This window comes from Pocillopora verrucosa, chromosome 3 (assembly GCF_036669915.1).
Source record: "Pocillopora verrucosa isolate sample1 chromosome 3, ASM3666991v2, whole genome shotgun sequence".
In the NCBI taxonomy this organism is placed as follows: domain Eukaryota; kingdom Metazoa; phylum Cnidaria; class Anthozoa; order Scleractinia; family Pocilloporidae; genus Pocillopora; species Pocillopora verrucosa.
Window position 1 is genome coordinate 13,538,509 of NC_089314.1, and position 22,320 is coordinate 13,560,828.

General features: G+C 38.6%; 1 protein-coding gene across 4 annotated transcripts; it reads left to right on the top strand.

Moving 5' to 3' along the window:
• The first annotated feature begins 3,452 nt into the window (after nucleotides 1-3,452).
• LOC131771982 (TPR repeat-containing protein DDB_G0287407) lies at nucleotides 3,453-21,923 on the top strand. Of its 4 annotated transcripts, none has more exons than XM_059087888.2 (25): nucleotides 3,453-3,574; nucleotides 4,533-4,935; nucleotides 6,300-6,368; nucleotides 7,040-7,146; nucleotides 8,077-8,210; nucleotides 9,148-9,281; nucleotides 9,766-9,894; nucleotides 10,000-10,092; nucleotides 10,328-10,384; nucleotides 10,549-10,691; nucleotides 11,403-11,508; nucleotides 12,265-12,369; nucleotides 12,938-13,111; nucleotides 13,411-13,598; nucleotides 13,696-13,907; nucleotides 14,889-15,156; nucleotides 15,697-15,802; nucleotides 16,440-16,568; nucleotides 16,905-17,020; nucleotides 17,844-17,976; nucleotides 18,134-18,250; nucleotides 18,808-18,942; nucleotides 19,148-19,237; nucleotides 19,825-19,983; nucleotides 20,911-21,923. In XM_059087888.2, the coding sequence occupies exons 2-25, from the start codon at nucleotides 4,537-4,539 to the stop codon at nucleotides 21,019-21,021; spliced, it is 3,414 nt and encodes a 1,137-aa protein (XP_058943871.2). In that variant the 5' UTR covers nucleotides 3,453-3,574; nucleotides 4,533-4,536; the 3' UTR covers nucleotides 21,022-21,923. The 4 variants fall into 4 exon arrangements, with proteins under 4 accessions (XP_058943871.2, XP_058943870.2, XP_058943869.2 ...); XM_059087887.2 differs by lacking the exon at nucleotides 3,453-3,574 and adding an exon at nucleotides 3,744-3,839; XM_059087886.2 differs by lacking the exon at nucleotides 3,453-3,574 and adding an exon at nucleotides 4,128-4,262.
• The last annotated feature ends 397 nt before the right edge of the window (nucleotides 21,924-22,320 follow it).

Here is a 22,320-nt window from a genome sequence, read left to right on the forward strand (position 1 = left end):
ATAACAAATTACCCATGACTGACATGAGAAGTCAATTTTTTAATCTGAAAACAACCTTAAGGGCGGAAAAAGCGCGAGGGAGGGCAAGAAGCCACTGGACTCTACAAGTAGCACCAGTTCTCCTCGAGAAAAGCCTAAAGCGAAACGGACTTGAATCAACGAAAGCTTGAGCTACTTTTGATACTCAGTCGAAAAGTTTTATAATTTAATGATTTTAGTTTTATAATTTAATGAAATTTTATTAAAAGCGATGAATTCCATTCTCTGCTCGAAATGTATCAACTGAAATATTGAGCAGTTCATGCGTAATTTTTGCGCGTTTCTCACACTTTATCCGTTCTTCTACTCGAGGTGCAATCAGTTAAAGTCATGGTCGTTTGATGCTATGGTAACGTATGTGTTTGGCTTTTAACCATCTCAAGATGAGTGTGATTCAAATTTTAGTTTCACTTTCCAAATTATACTCTTATATTAATCCTTCGACCCCAAAGAGTGACTAGTATCTAATTTCATTCTTCTTACAACATCATCCCCGAATCACACATTAAGGCTATGAGAATGAAGGATATTATCGCCAACTCAACATAAGAAGTTCTTGATTGTTAAGCAAATTCTCCTTGCCAGCTCTATAGGAAATGTATGGAGAATAGTATGGAGATTATATGCGTACTGATGTTAGGGTATAAAGGGTTATGGGACTTTACATGGAGATGCAAGATGAGCCAAAAACGCCTTGATGATAAATACGTGTGTGTCGTTGTTCTTCGCTGAAACTCTCTTTTGAAACGCGGTAACACCACAACTATTTAGTTCTTAAACACACCAAGAGGTATGTTGCTTAGGTAACTGACCTTATAGGAAATAAAAGAAATTTAACGGGGAAAGTCCCCCGCTGTAAAAAAATAAATCAATTACAGTGTTGATGACGTCTTTTTCAAAATCTTCTCCCCCGATAGCGACCGCCACAGATGTTTTCTTCGATCTTTCATGAAAATGCTGCAGTCATCAGGTATGGCATAACTTCTGTTCTGCTAGGTTGTAGAGTTGTTCTTTCTGAGGTGACCTTAAAGGAGATATTAGGCTGTTGTCAACTCGTGACTTTCGCGTTTGAATTTTCTCCTCGAACAACACCAGCCAGGAGCCCCATGGTTTCGGCAGAAGCTCTGTACAATTATTTTTTTGCGCTTTAGAGAACAATCTTTGAAAAAGTTCGATCATTTATGACAACCTTCATTTCAAACTTAACATTTACCTCTGTATTTTAAACTAAAGCAATTTTAGCGATTAACATTGAAATTACTTGATGAACTTTGACGACGAAGAAACTATTCAAGTGAAATAAAAATTTTTCCAAACAAATAACATTTCAGGCTTTCAAGTTATCTGGGAAAGTTCCATTTTTTGATTCAGTCGCTCGATTTTAGCCATATTGTCACAAGAGAGGTATGATGAATCACCTGTCAATATTTCATAACCGTCACCAGCAGAGTGGAAAACAAAGCATGCACCATATTGCCAAATCCTACAGGTGAAGAAGAAGAACGCAAACACGTTGAAAAGCAACCTCGTTCCTAGGGTCCTCCTTTTTTCTCCCGCAGGTTGCTGCTGGGGCCAGATCTCTGAAATATTAACTGACCAACTATCTAAGACATTTATCCATCACAATTAAAAATTTTCCTGGATGGTTGTCCCTCCTGTGCTCTCCTGAGTTTGTCTTTTCCATTCGAAGCATACGCCTGTGGTAGTTTTCCCTTTTTTGTTTGCTTGTCTACGGTCTGTAAAATGTTTCTCAAATAGTTATCATGACAAAGATGATGTATATTGTGATGGGAATATTTTGATGAGAACAAGTATTATACGAAGAGGATTCCAAGAGTTCGAAAGTTTTATTTAAGAGGACATAAAGGTTTAACAAAAAATAAAATGTTTAATTTCAAAAAAGGTCCAGGATCTAAAGTTAAAAATCTTAAAAGTTAACTTGGACACAAAAGCAACACTATTCCTGTGATAAGGTATGAAGTGATTAATCAGGAGTTTATTTCAAATTTCGTTAAAAAATCATTATGGGCATCGGTCTCAATAGTTAATTTTGCTGTATGTCCCAGTCTTTCTCCATAATTGCTGGTTTTCACGTGACGTCACTAAATTTCAGACTTCAGAACTATTGATCCTCCTGAGATTTTACTTTCATGATGTATTAGAGCAGCTAAAAACTAATATTCAGACAAATTTTCACTCCAAATGGGTTCTTGGTTTAGTGATAGACTACTCGTGAATTTCTAAGCTTTTGCGTGACGTGGCCTTTACATGACGAGCGAGAGAGCTGTTATGTTGGTTTGAAAGGTGACTTATTTAGGGAAATTCAGCTATCTGTACAGTTCTTGTATTAGAATAAAGTATTATTGTTACGTTTATGAGTTCTTAGAGAGATAAATTCACGCTTTTGTAGCAAAACTCAGTGACAGATGTTTCTGCTGGTTTCCGGCCGCCATGTTGGTGCCCATCTAGGTGGGCACCAGCATGGCGGCTCCATACAAATCTCTATAAATTTGGGAAAAACGTTTCTCCTCATATCTTCCGTAAGAAAAATTGCTGTGACCTGAATCTTGGCGAGAGTCTTTACATATCTAGCTTCTTTCTATTTCCAGATTCTAGACTAAATCGATTGAACGGTTTTTATTTTTTATTTTGATCTATTTTGAATGGCGTGACACTGAAAACCAGCAATATGTTCTTAGAGTAATATCCTTACCTCGCGTTGTGGCGATGCACTCGGTTCAATGTGTTTTTGTAATTTCTATTTTACACTTCCACATTTTCACTACAACAATGCAGCTAAAGATTATATTTCTAATATCATCGTGTAACTACTTTACAGAGAGCTTAACTGAACGCCCGTTTTCAGTGTGATGGAGAGCTCAAGTGTGTCTGTTTTGTCGATATTCTGTTGTCGAAGGAAAAATGTTCTTATCATTCAAGAAAATGAAGAGTAAGTAAATCTCCTCGGTTTCTTTTTTGTGTTCGAAGTCTTAAAGAATGCCTAGTTCTTTAAAAATACCCACAGTCATTCTTTATCGCCTGTGTGTGTGCGTGTGTGTGTGTGTGTGTGTGCGTGTGTGTGTGTGTGTGTGCGTGTGTGTGTGTGTGTGTGTGTGCGTGTGTGTGTGTGTGTGTGTGGGAGGGGGGGGGGGAAGGGGGGCGTCCGAGGATTTTTGATGTGTCACGAATAAATTTACCTGATTCTCCCATAATGCTCTGAAATATCCTTATGACCGATAATTTGCAGTCGATTTTCCATAGTCTTCCCTTTATACTTTGTTGGTGACGACTTATCCCTACCCCGTTGCCCTTGAAAACCATGTGATCCTGGAAAATCTTTCCCGACCCCTCCATGTGATAAATAATAACTCTTCAGAATGCCGCCTCACGCAAAACACTTTTAGGGTTGCGTGACAAAACCAAACACAAGCTTCGTTGATACTTGAGGTTTGAAACGGAGGGAATTTTACTAGCTGAGGAGCGGATAAGCGCGAGAGGGATCTGTTATGGGTGATTACTAAAAAAATAAAAAAAGGTATTTCTGCATAACGAGTTACCAACCAAAGTACAATTGTAGTGGTGTACTTTTTATGTTATCATATGACATTGAGAAGGCTAGCTACGGATAATTATAAATTTTGAGTCCAGACTGCCTGGTAATTGAGCTATAAACAAAGAACTGAGATTAGGAAGTCGTCAAAACCTTAATACAAAATATCACTTCATAAAATTTATGAGAGCACGTACGCATGACTATCAAATTCGTCGGTACGGTGATATTGGAGAAAAACTCACAACCGGTAAGTATCGGCGTATTTCTTTAATCCTTTTTTGGTGTTGTTGGTGTCTAAATCTTGGGAAATTATAAGGAATGCAAATTTCCGTGACTTTCGAAAGAAAATACCACAGGAAATGCGCTAGGTAGTCTCGTTAATGTCCTCAATGTGATAATGTAAAACACCTCCGCTTTATTATGAATTGAAAATCAATGCCTAATCGTGTATGGAAAACACAAAGTGCTCTTTTTAAGTTGCGACTGATTGAGTACAGATATTTAAAGCTTTTAGGGCGTTTTGCACGGTTGTATGTTTGATCAGTAAGCGATTTTCGGTAACTACGGTATTGAGGGCTTTTTGAGGGGAGAACGTTCTTCATTAGCAAAAAAGAGACTGGGTCTGGAAGACACACTGTTGGGCTCACCATGGCCGCCGACCGAAAATTTTGTAAGGAAATTAGCCCTTTGTGTTTTCTCCATTCATGTGCGTGAAAGTAGTAAACAACGCCGTTGCTACAAGCAACGTGATATTAAAATGCTAAACAAAACTTGGTCTTGAAAACAATAACGCAATTTTATGAAAATTTATGATAAGTAGTTAGGACAGTGTTGCGTGGTCGACGATGGCTGATTTTGGATACTGCCTCGGAACCTTTAGGTTTTGGTGTTGATTCAATACCTCGCGGATACCTAATCCTGACCTTGTTTGTATTAATAGTTCTATGGGTTGCGGAACCTCGAAGCCTCCAGTTGTAAGCACTGCACATCAAACACGAGCACCTTTGCCCTCCAAAACTCACGACGATAAACCGGGGCAGCATCGAAGCATCCAACAGGATAGTCGCAAACCGGAGAATCCGCGCATCGAACAGAACGAAACTGAAAACCAGCACGAGTATATCGACAGTAGGGAATTTCACCCACTCTCCTACGAAGAAGTCGCAGCTTTACGTCCAAGCGATCCTGAAAATATGTGGGCGATTGTGAAGAAGACATGTGACAGAAACAGGGAATGGAGGCTGGACTCTGTAAAGAATCGACGAGGTTGGAAAACGATAAGACTCTTTGTATCTTCAACTTTCCGTGATTTTCACGCCGAGAGGGAAGCTCTTGTGAAAGAGGTGGGTTGTATTATACACGACAGAATACAATCGATAGAAAATAATCTATCTGCTGAACCAAAAACAGTGCTTACGAAGAAGTCTCGCAGTAGACGAAAGAAAGAGGTTTTAAGCTAATTGCTTACAGCGTTTGATTTTCGTGTGCTTCATTCCTCTTGTAAGATGTAAAAACCCTACTTGAGAGCGTTTTCTGTATAAAATTTCTGCTTTATTTTCATGTATAACCTTAAACGATAACTCAAAGTTCTGTCCCGTTCTAAATACCTGTAACAGAGAAAAGTTAAATATGTAATGACTGTTGACAAGAACAGTTTGATCAGAACCATTTTCTTACTCATAAAGATTAGATCGTCGTATGAGAGGAGAATAACGACTTTAGAGTCTGGACTCTTAAAGACCACAATGAAAGGACATTCTTACTCAGATCGTCTTATGAGGAGAAAAAAACTCTAGACTCTAGACTCTAGACTCTTTGAAGACCACAGTGAGAGGACAAATTTTCTTTTACCAAGATTGTGTTGTGTTATTTAATTAGTAATCAAAACAAGATGGCGAATTTCTATCAAGCTTCCTTGATGTAATCTGACCTACAAATTAATTTATTGCCCAAATTTAAAATTTACAAGATATTGGCATCTTAATACCATGTTCTAAGTTTTGCATATTGATAAAATATGAGTATATTTGCATGTTAAACTGTAGGGAATGGATTAGGTACTTTTGTCAATTGCTTTGACAACATGTTATCATCAAGTCTCAGCGAACAAGAAATGCCATCTGCTTTTGCCATGGAAAAGCTTACTTCATTTTGACAAGTACAAATTCACTAAGGAAATGAGTAATTCATGTAGCAACTCTTATTTCTCTTCATCTTGATGCTCTTGTTTGTAACTTGAAAAAGTGTTGGTTAATGGCTTAGAAATGATTTTCATGATTTACATGCAAAATTGTTTGCACTTATTTAGAATTTAATGTACTCATTTGGAACAGTATGAATAAGATCAAAGAATTGAATGATGAAATGTTACACCTAAATCAATATGTATATCACTTTTTTACATGTACTTTTTCAAATGAATTTCATGTTGAAATGATTTCAAACTAGTCTAATTTGTATTTCCTTTGTTTGAGAGATTAATTTGTAATGATTTTTTAACAAAGAACAGTACAAACAAGCAAGTTTGAAATCGTTTATTTTTCAACCTGAAGTTCATTTTGACTGAACTGTAAGATATTTTTTACAAATATTATTTCTCACATCATTACAGTATAAAAGTTGATCACAGAGAGATGTATCTTAGAAGCAGGTTTATAACATAGTTTTGAGAAATTTTTATCATGCTGTTTCAAAAATTTGTCCCTAGGTTTTCCCAGACCTGCGTCTTTGGTGTGAACAAAGAAAACTTCACCTTGTGGAGTGTGACTTAAGATGGGTGAGTGTTAATCTACCATGAAAATTATTTGACTAGCTGAACAATGGAGAGTTAAATTAACCCAAAGATGGCAAAAGCTTTTAGAATTTTGTTAAACGAAGGGCTCAATGCAAAATATGCAAACTACATGTTGTTACAAGATACTACAAAATAACACCATGAAAACTTCTGAAACAAAAGTTAGTGAAATTACTAGAGTTGCTCAAAAACCTTTTCAGACTTGAAGGCATTTTTTTTGCCAAACCTTAGGATCCTGTCATGAAAGAACAACAAACTGATGCTATTTATTCTATTCCATGCAATGACTGTGATAACAAGTATATCAGACAGACCTAACATTAGTTTGGTACATGTTTGAAAGAGCATCAAAAAGCAGTCCTCTTTTGCAAAAAAGAAAATTCAGCTTTGCCATGCCTAACTAACCATACAGGATAAGTCTAAAATTATCAGCCCCTTTGTTTGGAAGCCTGGCATATTAACTCCACCTAAGTTCTTTTAAAATTTTGATGATGGCAGCTTACTATCTGACATCTATTTACATCTTGTCAGAAAAAAGGGCAGTGAATTAGTGAGCATATAAAAGGACCTCTTGCTGCAGCAATTAGATCACTCCCTGCACATGACTGGTGTTGAATAGAAGTGGATTAAAGGTTGTTCTGTTTCCAATTTAGGGAGTTCCTAAAGATAGCTCAACTGAACAGACTATCAAGATCTGTCTTGGCGAGCTTGATCGTTGCTATGAAGATAACATTGTGCCATATTTTCTTAATCTCAACTGGTAAGCTTGCCTTATTATTGCTGCTCATGGGCAAGTTGTTAGCTATAACACCAAAGAATGTCTTGTGCATGGTGGAGCCGATTACTTGTTATTTCACAAACCAATTATATTTAACCCTTCAACTACCATAAGTGAATAAGACTAAATTTCCCCTTACAACATCAATACAATATCAAACAGACAAGTGATGTGGGTAAATAAAAATATCAATTACGATTTAACTGATTTTATCCAATACTAAGTTCTCTGAATTGACATTATAAGAATTGTTTGGCAGACAGTAAAGAGAGTTTTTTAATGTAATTTTTAATTTTCTAATTTTCTTTTTACAAAGGTATTCTAACATATCACATATCACTTTAAAATGAAATACCTTATAGGAATGCAAGATAAAAATTTTAAGAATTATGGATTTTCAAACTTACATACAATTATTATACTGATGCTTATTATTAACTAACCCTGTGACTTACTTGGTTAATTCATGCATGATTTACCTAAAAGTATTATAATTTATTACAGCTATCTGGTAATGTATCCTTTTTCTTAATGAAGTGCATGTCAATCTAATCAACAGTTCATGTTGTTAAAATGGATTTCCTAAGGAATATATCTACCTGAATCCCTATGATACAAAGATTATGCTTACAAGACCTTTTACTGACGGATACAAGCCATTGTGGTATGAAGTTTAAAATAGAGAAGGAGTATCCTATTCTCCATGTGAGAAGGATTGTATTCCAGTCAAACCAACCCCTCCCTTTAAAGACTTCTTTCCAAGTTCCCTAAAAAGTTCTTTGGTGGAGTGTGACATTGTACGAAGCAAATATCTTCTACCAGTCTAGATTGTGACATGTTCACCCTAATTTACCCTGACAAGGATTAAACAATCACAAGATATTTATATTAATAGTTTTTTTTTATTAATAGTGCTCGTGCAGGCTGGATACCAACATTTGGTGACCTAACATATAATTTAGCTGTGCAGTATGGCTGGGTTTATGGCTTGTCTCTTACAGAAATGGAAATTGTACATGGCGCGTTTCGCAAGTGCAACCCTAATGGTGAGTAGTTAGTTGAAAAACTACTTGTACAATTTATTTTGGGGATTCCAATAACCTTTTCATTTCTAAAAGTGATAGTGTAATTTCTTTGCACTGTTCTAACCATATTCATACAATGAATGTATGGCAATTGGTGAAATGAGGCTTGTGGGTGCAAATTCTTATTCAAGGTACCATGATCTCATTTATTGGTCACTGACATGAGTAAAATCTAGTTTCTCTTTAAGAACCATGTCTTTTCTTCCAATAAGAGCACAAAAATGAGAGTACCATTTATTTCTACTTTCCCAGGGTTGTTAAAATAAGCTGGCAACTGGTGCATTTCATAGTGCATCTCTGAAAAAGCAAAGTCCCTGTACTAAAAATCTTTGTGACAACTCTGTTTCCATTTCTTTTTCTTCTCCTAAATGGGGATGAGAGGTGATAAGATGGTGGGTAGAGAGAAGCCTGATGATGAACAAGTAACCTTGCAATCACTTTACCTGTGTATTTGGTGTCTTCTTTTTCTTTGGTGTGAAGGGCAAGAAGTACACCAAAGTCTGTCTCCACCCCACACCTTTTTGCTCTTTGCCCTTCACCTTCCACTGACCCCCCCCCCTTAATAGTCTTTGTACTCACCCTTATATTTGACCTGTGGCCTATTGTTTGTTTATTGGCATCCAACCATACAGGTGTTTCACATTAGTTACTCACAACTAACATGTGCTCTTGAATCATGATAAAACAGTAAATTCTGTACTGGAGCTAAGTGGCTCATATGCATATCCTGGTTTCCATAGGATGAGGGGAGTAGATATTACTGCTCCCACTCTCAGGGATACCTGTCCATTGCAAAGTTATTTTCCCTCTAGACCCCAAGTCCACACAAAAAAAATCAATGAGCCACTTTGTTTATCTGGTGAATCATGACTGATTATCAACCCTGATTCCATTTCAGCTCTATTCCTGATCAGAGATGATGAGTTCACAGAAACCCTACCTAATGAAATCAAAGATGCCTTTGTAGATGGCAATGCCCTGTGCACGGAAAAAATGAAGAAACTTAAAGAAATGCTAAAGGAACATTTCCCTGTAAGTTTGCTCTTAAACAAGGGGAGAAATACATGTAACTTGAATCTTTCTTCAAGAGTAGAGGGTAACTTGAAAAGTGATTTGAACAATTTTGAGAGGCTGGAGTGTTTTGATCATTTCTGGTATCATGAAAAATTACCCTTTATGGCCCCAAGCCCATTTTTTCAAATATAAAGTGTAAAATTCAACTGTAAAATAGTGGGCAGTAAAAAAAATTGGGTTCCCCCCTCCAACCGAAAAAATCCCTAATATCAATGGGAGGTCATTTCACGTGCAGTACATGAATTCTAGTGAGCTGAACGATACTCCTGTAACACTTTCGTTTACCACATTGGTGCGATCACTTATTTGCCGATGAAGAGATTGTAAAAAACGATCAAGAGACAGAGAATGAAGAGACTCATATGTCTGCTGGTAGAAACGATTTACGAAAAAGTTGTTGTGACTGGGTAACAAAATTGGTGCTGTGTGTGTTGTGTTTAAGGCTGAGAACATTGTTCACTACAAAGTTGATTGTGACGCTAGCAGCGTAAAAAAGAGTGCACAGCTACAGGATGAGAGGGAAGTGAAGCTGAATGGAATAAACGGCTCAGAATCAGTCTTTTACAAAACAGTGAGTTTGATTTTATTACTCTTGGTTTTGGAGTTTCTTTAACTTCGTCTGTTGTGCTTGTAACGTGCATTCAGATGTTAATGTCGATCTCCTGTTCTTCTTTAGGTTTTTGATTTCTTCAAAAGTCGTATTGAACACCAGTATCCTCTCGATCCAACCCCAGAAGATCCGCTTGAAGCTCAAAAGACAGCACATGAGGTTTGACTTTGGTTTTCCTGTACGCCCTCTTATAAATAACTTGGGGCTGCAATAAAACACTCAGAGTAACAGATGGTTTGCAGACTGAAGAAAAAATCCCCTTCCTGGATATGTAGGCTTTGTTTTCAGAACCTCACAATTTTTTATGCATCAGTTAAACACTTAAAGACAGGCTGTTATTTGAAGGATTGTGTTGCTATCATAAATCTCCCTTGCTCCCTATTTCTTGTTGTAGTCATTTTTGGACACTCGAGGACAAGTGGTTCTTGGAAGAGACAAGATTCTTGACGAGGTAGGTACAAAGGAGTTTTATGAATTAATTTAAGTATAATATGGAGAGGGAATCCTTCAAAACTTTCCACGTTTTATCTCGTACGTCCTGTTTACTGAGTGAGTGCCTGAATAGTGCTATGATAAGGCTTTCTCTTACGCTGTGCGAATGTTTTGTTTTTCTAGATAGCGAACTACATTGTGAACGACACTTCCAATGCACCGTTGCTGCTTATTGGTAATGCAGGCTCAGGAAAGTCAGCCATTATGGCCAAGAGTGCCAGTGATGCTTTAGCTAAGGCTGAAAGAGGAGAACTGCCTGGGGCCAAGTAAGAAATGAAACTAAACTTTTGGAAGAAATGATTAAAATCCATGCCATTGAGGTTGATATTGCTTGCATTTTAGGGTTCAATTTACACCTCTTAACGTACAGATGCTACTTATCCTCATTCATTTTTACAAATTCAATGAATTGAATCATAATTCGCCGAGTGGACGATATATGAAGATAAAGATCCTCCTCTCAGGCGAACTGAAAAATTCAGGTTTCGACGGGATTCGAACCTCTGCCTCCCTGATACTTCTAGGACGCCACGAGCGACCGAGCTACAAAACTGCATGCTTGGAGCAAGGCAAATTTTAGTGAATTCGTCGTTCCCGTATGATCATAAAGAAAAGACAGAAATCATATTTTGTCTAGCGGACGATATACAGTACCTTTTTTAGGAATATCTGTAACCTTTTACGCTCTAACACCTGTATGCATATTCATTATACTATTCTCTATAAATAGAATTTGTTGAGCAATCAAGCGCCTTTTTAGTTGATGGTCATTTCATTTGTTCTCTTGACCTTAATTGTGTAATTCAGGGGTGATATTGTAAGGAGAAATTAGAAGCTTATCACTCTTGGGATTCAAAGGGTCCAGTTCAGCTTATCTTCAACGATCTTTTTTACTTGAATAGATTGCCACTACTTTGACAATTACTTTAGACCCGAATGTCTTGAAGATAGAAGTATTTGTTCATTTTATTTTTCAGGGGATCGCCGTGCAAAGTGTTTTTTCATTTTGTTGGAGCCACACCTGGTTCCACTGATCTGGCTTTCTTCTTGCAGAGGTTGTCAAGGGAGATTAATGTTTCCAAGGTGACAAACGTGTGCTTTGCATTACATCTCTTACATAAGTGATGTATTTTTTGGTTAGGGGATTCTGTAGTGCGCTCGTCGGAATCCTAGCTAGGTCAGTCTCGAACGGGAGTCACAAAGGGAAACTACGACAAAATGCGGCTGGTATTTTTCAATTCCACTGAAGTTTTGCTTAGGTTGAAAAAAAAATTAAAATTGGCATTACCATTTCTTTTCTTTTTGCAATCGCTTTTATCAAAAAAAACTAATCTCGGCGACGTCCGCCATTATTTTACTCACTTCACTCTTAACATCAAATCGAGATTAGCACTCATGCGGACGTCTTGGAAAACAGACTTCCGCTCGAGAGATAATCTAAGAACAATTGGATAATTTGGTGTTGTCAACTGAGAATGGAATTCCATTCGCTCTGACTAAAGGAAACGTCAGCTTTGAAACTCTCTACGGTGGCCAATTTACGTTATCAACTCAATTGATAAACCAAATTATCTTGTTACACTCCTCAGCCGACCACTGACATTTTCTTTAGAAGCTTACCGTTCTAAGAATAGTGTAGGTGGAATTGACATATTTTCTCGAAGTTTTGTATCAAAAGCCCTTTAAAACAAATAAACTGCTGGGGATTACTACGTTGGAGTGGGGGGGGGGGGGGGTGTGGGGATGGGGATAACCGGTATTCTAGTATCTCCGTATCACAAAGACCAGTACTCTGTCCGTAGATTTCCCCGTCCAATTTTGTGTGTTTTTATCTTGTAGCGAGATGTAGTCAGTGACTTGGACTCTTTAGTTCAACTGACCAACAGTCTTTTGTCAAATAAGAACACAAAGCCTTGTGTTGTGTTTGTGGATGCTATTAACCAGGTGCGCTGCTTCACTATCTTCGTACTTATTTTTTCCCACCATAAAGACTTGCTTTTATGAAGAAGGAAACCCAAAATTAAAAAAGTGCTTTTGAATTTACTGTCGTAAAACCTGAACCAAAGCAATCGCAACAGCCAATCATAGCAGGAAAAATATCTCTTTTAGTCAATGAGAACTCGAAGTAAAAACAAAAAAACTGCCTGAAGCGCGGGGTTTTAAACTTACTAACCGTAGCTTGGTTTAACTCAAGATTTGCTTTACTTTTTTAACACTTACGTTCCAAAGATCTCATCAGTAATTCCCCTCACTGTCTGCCATACAATTCTTTTTACATACTTTTTCAGTTGGGAGAATGTTAATCAGCTCTACTAATAATCCTATGAGTGTTATTTTCCTTTATTCTCATCACCTGTCTGCTTGATTTTGTATTGAAATTGCAAGGAGAAATTATGTCTCGGTCACTCATGAGAGTTAAAGGGTTCTTTGTTGATCTGCAGCAAAGGCAAAGAAAAGGGTTTGCTTCTTTCAAAAAGGGTTTAACGGAGAGGTGACGTCTTTCTTTGTTTAGATGGACGATGATAAGATCCAGTATTTAACCAGGTGGCTACCGGAAAACCTTTCACCGAATGTTAAGGTGGTGCTGTCCATGATCAATGACACAGAATGTCACAGACTCCTGAGATCCTATAAGTCTGGACCGAGAGAGATCACTTGTGGTCAGCTTGATTACCAGTCTAGAAAGGTATGAAAGAACTGCTGAAATTTTTCACAATCCCTTGAAACTTGGTCATTGATTCTCAAGAATCTCCAGGATAGAGACTCGAGTCGAACTTAAAAACTCGATTATTGATATTCGATTCTCAAAACTAGATTCAGGTGTCGCGAAACATCGATCCTCGATCCTCGATCCTCGATCCTCGATCCTCGATCCTCGATCCTCGATCCTCGATCCTCGATCCTTATGAAAAGCTCTTTTAGCGTTTCTTAACTTGAGTTTATGGAACTGGTTAAGGCTTATTACTTTTTCTTTTATTTCTTTAGCTTATCGTTGAGAACATTCTAAGACTGTACAACAAACGGTTGGATGACAGACAGATGTCCATGTTGTTGGAGAAGCAGGGTTCAGCAAATCCTTTATGGTTAACACTGGCGTGTGAGGAGCTCAGGGTGTACGGAGTGTTCAATCTAATGGACGAAAAGATCGCAAGTTTGTCTGATGATCTGATTAGGTGAGTAACTGCCACGGCATCAGCTGTAGCGATGAAGGATAGCAGTAGTCCAACCTGTCTTGGCAAACGTCAAATATGTTTGTTGTATTACTTTTAGTTTGGAAGAACAAGTTCTGACTCGGTTTGAAGAAGAAAACGGCGGTCAAGTTGTAGTAGCCACAGTATGTCTATTGGAGACGTCACGACACGGTCTGCTGGAAACAGAACTGCTCCAGATGCTGGCGGAAGAATCCACACTTACCCCACCCCCCTACGTCGAGGGTGAATCAGATCAGATCACAACAACAGAAGCAACAACGACTGACTCAGGTGAGCTGAAGTCGTTTGTCTCCCCACAGGTTCCTCATACCAAATATTCAAGTTGCAGGTCAAAGATTCGATCAATTATTGAACTACTTCACGTAGATGACGGAGGGATTTAAGTCAATAATTTCATTATATCCTTAGTCCTATTTTGGTATTATGATCCATCAACATATCTCAAACACAGTAAAACAGAAGTTATGCCAAGAATCGAATTGAAACAAAGTATTTTAAGGATTTTTCCAAAGGGGGAGGGTTGCCACTCTGTGTCAAACAGAGGATACTTACGAGATTGTCATGTCGACCTCCATACACCGCGTTTTACTTAATGTGACAAAAAGAAGCGTACAAAGGAGGGGGGGATTCCCAGATCCCAAGATTCCCCTCCCCTCCTAGTTACGCCCTTGGTTTTGAACTAAAGAGTTTGTTCACCTCGCTTAACCGAAAAAGAAAACTGACAATGATTCATTCTTAACACAAAATAATTTTACTGATTGAAGTTATTTATAAATACAGAAGTGAGAAAAATAGGGAAAAAATATTTAGTTTTATCATCAAATCATTGTTAAGCGCCCCGCTTTTATGAAAATGTCTTCCTTCGACGTTCCTTTGATTCTTGCTGAGAGTTAAAATTACAATGGAACAAATTTGCGGAAAGAGTAAAGCAATTATTTAGATGTCTGTATTGCAATAATTGCGCACGAATATGTTTGTAAACGAGGTAAATTTTCAAGTAGTGTTGTTATTCACAGTTTATTAATACCTGTATCACAAGTTTCATGTGGGTGATGCCTGACGAGGGGCTCACGTTCGAAACGTCAGTTTTCGAAATTCTTTGCGGTGGCCAATTTACATTTTGAACTCGGTTGATAAAGTGTAAAACCCCGCAGCGACGCAGCACCACAGTTTCTCTAGAAACTTACATCCCAATTATTTTTTTATGTTAATTACTGTTTTTTGATTCGTTCGTTTGTTTTCAACTTTTAGCTCCAGATCATAATCTAACAGTAGCAGACAAACTGGCCAAGCAGGTGGACGAGACATACATACAGAAAGACGAGGACAAAGAAGAAAAGGAAGATGAAGCGAAAAAAGCTACTGGCCGGAAACAAAAGAACGAAAAGAAATTTCTGCCGGCTGTCAAATGGGCGTTGGTGTACCGAGCCTTGAAACCGCTGCTTCGACCGTGTGGAGACTTGGGCGAGGGAAGATTGGATTTCTATCACAGATCTATCAGTAAAGCTGTAAGGAGAAAGTGAGTATAGGGTATTTTCCAACGACATTTTTCCTCTCCTCCTCTAATCGCTCGTAACTCTGTATGTGTTTGTTCCAATAAGGGAGGAGTTGTTGTCCTTCTGTTACGCGACAGTAGGTTTCCCCCTCACCCCAGTAATAAGAGCCTCTGTGTCCCTTACTAAACATTTGGAGTCAACCCTTTACCGAGTAGATGTATATAGGAAGACTCCCGGAGGAAGTTTCCTCGTCTAAGACCCAATTAAAACAGAGCTTTGACAATCTTAATGTTTTACGTCAAACATCCGCTCACATGTATTGTACTTGCTTGAAACACTACCTTTTTCAAAGATAGTGTTTTTCGATGATTACCGCTTGGAGAAGGTGATGGTCACCTTAGTTTACCAGTATTTCCACCAAACACTCAAGGAGGAAAAAATTCAAATAATTGTGCATGGTTTGAATTGATTGTACAATAAATAACAGCCCTTGAGCATGACTCTGATTTCAATTTAATTTTTTTTCATCAAGTATGACTGTGTCAAATTCTCTCCATGCAAAGGTATTTCTCAGGATCAGAGGGATATACAAAACATCAGTATACTTTCTGGCATGGAAAACACGCGGAGTTCTTCGAAGGAAGTGAAGATTTTGATCGCAAATCAGAGGTAAACTTCTGTAGAAAGAGCCCTGTTCTGAATGTTGATTAGTTATTCGCCTAATTTCATTGGTAACTTGGTCACAGTTTTTTTTAATAACCCTGTCGTATTATCCCGCTTCCTTTTGGTGATACTTTTTCGTCTCACCAAAATTAAGAATTGAAAGGATACGAGATTGAATATGAAGCTGATTACAGAGTGCCCATGCGCCGATTAGCTCAGAAGAAATTCATGTCAAGTATATCTTCCTCGGACCACTCTGAGTTCTTAGAGAAAAGTAATAAAACTCTGGCTTTCGAAGTTTTGCTTCTGAATGGTTAATTCAAATTTTTTATCAAGATGGCTTTTTCTTCGATATTCGCTTATAACTCTTATTCGACCCCACCCCTCCACACCGTAACTTCAGGTTGCATCTTCCCCTTACTGTTCCCTATACATTTTTATGGTACTGACTAAGAGAATTTGTTTTAGCAATCAAGGTATTCCTTTAAAGGTGATCATTTCCTTTATTCTCTTATGTTTGATTGAGCAATAATACTGTAAGGAGAACTTAGATGCTTGTCACTCTAAGGAGTTGAAGGATTAAGGTTGCTGATTGTACATCCTCAGGTGTGGTGTGTAACTATCTTTTTGATATCCTGGTTAGGAACTACCTTATCACCTTGAGCAGCTATTGGACAACAACAGATTAACAAGGTGCTTATTAGAATGGGAGGTATTTGGACGGCTTTTTAACGATGACTTCAGTATAGACCTTCTCAGATCGTGGCAAAAGGTAACTGATAAAAATATTTATTTAATGTACTTGTATATAAACCCAGGATGTATATTCTGCTTTAAAACGCTGACTGAAATCATGCAGAAGTGCTCAACATAGAACTGCACAGGAAAATTAATATCAGCCTCGTAAGTGACATATCGGCTGTTGCCTTCCAAACGCTTTCTCCATAAACGTCAATTAACCAAAACAGCGTTGAGAAACAATGCCTTGTTTCCAAATCAGTATTAGAATCTTTTCGCTTTTGACAAAATTTCTATTTCGGTCGCCACCTGTCATCCTGAGTGCAGTGAGCAAGTAAACATTTAATGAAATGTATGCGTTGTGTGACAGGCTGGTGGATATGCTACAGCGTCCGCTCTATATAAGGAATCGTTAGCGGTGTTACGTGACTCGAATGCCCCTAATGAAGAAATAGCCAAGAGAAGTGAAATGGTTGTCATGTTCTTGTAAGTAAACGAACCTTAATGAATATTTGTTATCCAGATGGCTTTTGTTATAAATAAAACCCTGGTGTGTGAGAATTCCTATAAAAGTTACGGATAAGTTCTTTCACGGTTTTACAGTCTGTAGGGTTGTGCAAGCCTGGCCCTGGGGAGGGGGAATACTCCGTCAATTTGCTCAGAAGTGCGTGTGCCTTTACAGTGTTTGTTCGATCTTGAATCTCCATGTAGCTTAGTACACACACCCTCCCCACCCAGGCTCCCCCCCCCCTCCACCCTGAAGTACAAGTTAGTACCGTAAAGTCTGTTGTGAATGAAATCTTGAATTATGGTTTGGGGAAGACAAGAAAAAAGTTTGCTCGTCTCGTCTAGTGTCGTTCTTCACACCAAACTGTTCATCTTAAGAATAAAGGGGTAAGTTTCTAAAGAAACTGTGGTGCTGCGTCGGTGGGAGAGTATAGCAGGTAATTTAGTGTTAACAACTGAGTTGAAAACGTAAATTAGCCACCGTAAAGGGTAAAAGAGCTGACGTTTCGAGCGTTAGCCCTTCGTCAGACTAACTCATAGGAATTTTTTATAGGAATTATCAATCGCTCTGATCACCTGGAACAGGCTCAAGCACTCCTTGCTTATTCTTTTTCATTATGTGATTCTAATTTACAAGTCATAAACCTGTGATCATGTCAATGAAAGCCACTAATATATTTTTTAGAATCTGTCTGATGTCGCATATCGTTAGTCGCTCCTTTCCAGTCCCTTTCAGCGATACAAACGGACATGCATGTCCAACATGAAGAGCAACGATTGTTTCTTTTTTTTTTCAATACAGGATCCAAGCAGGGCAATATGAAGACGCACACTTGCTGCTAAATGATTTGCTTAAACTAGAAGAGGAAAGTCTTGGCGCGCGAACCGACAAACTGGCTGACATCTATCAACTTATGTCCAAGACCAAGAGTGAGGTACGCGTAACTCGTAGTATTTGTGAACTGATGATTGCGTGACATTTGTCACGATTGCATGACGTTGTAACATGTTGTGTTGAGTTCAGAGATTTCTTTGATTGCGGAACAATGATGTTGCATTACTTGGCGTGAACATTGCGGCTTTTATTTTCAGGTTGTAAAGAACTTCAACTTCGTGACAATGGATCAACTGGAACAGGACAAGGAAATCGTTGAATTCTGTAAAAAGTCCCTGAGTTATCGCAAAAAGCTTAGTGGTGAGGAACACGAGGTATGCAACCAAACATTTTTCTTTTCTAATCTGCAAATGTTTCCGATAAGTGTAAAAAATCTCTCATTCACAACAAATGCAAATCTTGTCACGTTATTACTGTTCGCTTTAACGTTGTTCGAAAGCTTGCTATTCTATCTTGCATGACAAACCTTCAACACAAACGCGTCCAATTTTTGCCTCTGCCATTATATACTGCTCTCAAGTTTTCGTATCCTTCCCCCCCTCCCCTCCCTTTTTACTTGGCCTGAACGGGGCATGCCATCATTCGGCTTATGGTTTTCGTGTCTTTATTCCTAAGAAGGGTACAACGTTTCAAGATTTATTCTTGCTAGTCAGGGCTAGATCAGATCGATGTGTCATTTTCTATCAAAATGTTTCGTCTCAAACAAGTTAAAGAGATTCGTAAACAACTTTGCATCAAGCAGGGTCAGGGTGTTAAAGCCGAAAAATTACCTCGAGTACCCACCTCCTCCCTCTCGGGGAATTCTACACGGTGTTGTTTATTGTCTTTTGTTTATTGTCAGCTCATAATCATTCACTTGTTGTTCACACAGCACAAGACAGCCATGATTGACATACTCATTGCTCATCATCTGAGTATCGTGGCCGACTTGGAGCCACAAAACTCTGAACAAACTCGAAGAGATTGTTTCAAATATATAGATGAGGCCATCGACATCTTCATGAGGGTAAGATATCTTTTTTTTTTCCACTTTGTAATTCTCTCCTTATAATTTTGAGGGATGTGACATAAGCACTCTCTGTGTTAGAGATAACTTCCTCATTAGATCATGCAGAGAATGGCATCTTGGGATTGTGACGACAATACCTGCTTCAATTCACTTTGGTAGTTTTCTTGCTTTGTAAACCTATTCTGTCTTTTTTCCTTTGTAGCATGGAGACATGGGACACATGGCAGAGGCGATCATGACCAAGTCATTCATTAATCCACGTCATCGAAAATATTTCAAGGAAAAAGAAGAGGTATTTGAAGTTTCAATCTCATCAGCCCTTCCTTTGATTTTATCTTTGTTTTCTTTTTTGTTTTGTCCTCTCCTGGTCGTATAAGAAGTAGTTTCTCAGTCTTCAAAATTTCATAGAAATACACTTTTCGTGTACTTTCTTCATAACTGTTAGTTGAACTTCGTATGTTAGTAATAGAGTGGGTTACAAATTGGTGTTTAGACGACGGGTAACCCTTCTTTCCTTGCGTAGTCAGTCGCGCGCGAGTCAAGAGAGAGCGTCGAGAGTCAGTAAGTTTGTTTCTTATTTCTGGCGTGGCCCGGACTTCTCGCTGAGTGCTCCCAAAGAAATTTCGGACATCTCGAACCGCGGACAGCGAGAAAATTTGGGAAGATTGCCTTCCTTTCCTTTTAATGTGTTGTTCACGTTGTTCATGAATGGAGAATCCCAATAATCAGTCATCTCGAACCGCAAAAATTTGTTCCCTTGAAACACAGATTATCGCTAATGAAACTTGAAAATATTGAATGCCAAACGGTCGGTGTTTCCTTTCCCCTCTCAAGTTTACATTCAAGCCTTTCGTTTATTTTAACATTTGTTTTGTGCAGATGCTTAACAGATCCTTTGAGTTATGTCTCAAAACTTACGGTGAGAAGCATATGTTGACACTGAGGCTTTATCTAAACATTGGCATCCTATACGAAGACAACAGAGATTTTCAGAAGGCCTATGATTACTTCGTTAAGTGGCATGAAACGTGTCAAGAGGTGAGAGAATCGTTGAAATGACATTTGATTCGGTCAGAAATGAAAGGGACCGTAGCGCTAGCTTGTTTAAGTGTTCAGTTAATAAAACAGAGCGTCACAGTAAACGGTGCGATAGTAGCGGCAGTGCGAAAATGAGGGAGGCTTGTGTCGAGTCGCACATTATGCGACCCGACCCAAACCTCCCTCTTTTTTTCACTTCGTCTCCAGTATCACGCCGTTTTCTGCCGCGCTACGTTTTACTGATTAAACTAACTGAACCCCTGGAACAGGCTACTCTAGGGCGGGGTAATATTGCGGCCTAAACCTACACAAAACGGTGATGATGGTCCAGCTTGTTCGACGGAAAAGTTTATTTAAAATTTCCCTGACTTACACTTCACATTGTCCAAGAAGCTTCTACGCGGCCCAGAAATCCTGTATGATTAACCTTTGACCCCCTAGAGCGACCAGCATCTAATTTCTCCTTACAATATCACCCCCAAATCAAACACCAAGGAAAAGTGAATATAGGAATGATCACAAACTAGAGAGGCCCTTGATCGTCAATCAAATTCTCCATGTCAGCACGTTAGGAAATGTATTTAGAACAGTATGAAGAATATGTATACTGATCAGTGTTTAGGTGTAAAGGGATTTTACTTGCGGTTTTTTAAATCCTTCTCATCCTTAGCCGTCCTGGTTCGTTCTTGGGTTATGATTGCCTCTTCTGAATTTTCTTTCTAGTCAAAAAGTACCTTTTGTTAGTATTTACTTAAATCTTTTGTTGATCGCAAAATCTTGTCTCTGTCAAGTAAGGTGAAAGTGGCCGCTTTACTCCAAAATTGTATCTTTTTCTTAGAATATATGAAGTTCTCATTTGTGATGTGCTTTTCAAGGTAGATTAAGTTACAGCTTTTGCTGACATTTATTTTAACGCTTCATGTTCAGGTGCTGGGACCTTCACACCCCAAAACAGGGCGCGCCCGCGATACTTTGAACGAAGCGACGTACGTTCGCATCCGAGAACAGAGAGAACGACAGGCCGCTGGCACGGCTTAAGGGATAACTAGTGTCAGTCACTCACTTAATACATTCACTACGTACCTATAATTTGAAAGCAGTACTAAGGCCACATTTAAAATAAGTGGTAGTTGATTAGAGACTCAGACAAGACTGTCCTTTGTGTCCTTTGGTCACTGCTATTATGATGACCCTGGGTCTAAAGTAATGTAGAAAAACCAACTTTGATTTCGTCTACTTATCGCTCTAGGCGTTTAAATTAGCCGCCACTTTTCCTTCCGCATCAAACGCAGCCCTTCGATTCTTTTAATAAGCCCTACTTCTCTCTAGGAAGCCCTCTCCAACTCCCACCCGGCTGGACGCGTTGGATATCACTAAACCTCACGTTTTTGAAACATAAATTACCCGTTCTGGTAACGGGTATGACGTGTAGTCACTTTTCACGTTTGTGAAGTTGAAGTTAACGTCTTGGAACACAGAGGATACTCAAAATAATGACCTGAGTATCAAAAACATTATGTCAGGCCGAAACAAAATATAACACGTTTTCGCCAACGTGGTTTTCTGTTTGTCTCGACCCAGCTCTCGAGCGATGTAAAGCACAGAGAAAACTAGGGGAAAATGTACTGGTTTGACCTCAATATCTTATTATTGTATACAAGCAGCAGCAATAGGAAAAGGAGAAAAAAATCCATACCAGTGAATCACGATTGCGAAGTTCGTAACGATTTTTGCAACGACGCAGAAAGCCTCAATTGCTCTCTGTGATTGTGTTGTACAAATAACGAGCGCAACATTTCTTGATAGTTACCTGAGGTACACAATAGCCTTCGAGGGATTTTTTGTACTTGGATATAAGCACCAAGATGTCTAAGTTATTAATTTAGACGAATCATAATAAAATACTGAAAGGTATTCATTGCTTTACAGTTCAGTCAATACGAGGTGCGTGTAAGTTTTTTTTTTCCATCTAGGGTCCCATGATAAATTTATGCATATTAAAGAAGAGGAAAACTTTCCTTAAGCTTGGATTCGGAAACCAGGACATTTCTAGGGTTTCTAGAATAAAAGGTTTGCCACATTTTTCTTGCTCCTTGCATCATTACAGTTCTACGGGCAAGTCAACAGCGACGAACGACTTCCCTCCCCTTTTCTCTCCTCACTCAATTTTCTCCCTACAAAATGGTTATTGCTTTTGCAACTGAATTTAAGTTCCTTTAGAATCGAGAGATTTTCTTTCGTCACGAACGAGTACTGAAGAAAATCGGAGTTCCCTGGACTCTAGTGGAACATTTTGCGGAGCACCTTTGGAAATCTTTTGCCGGTACAGTCCAGAGG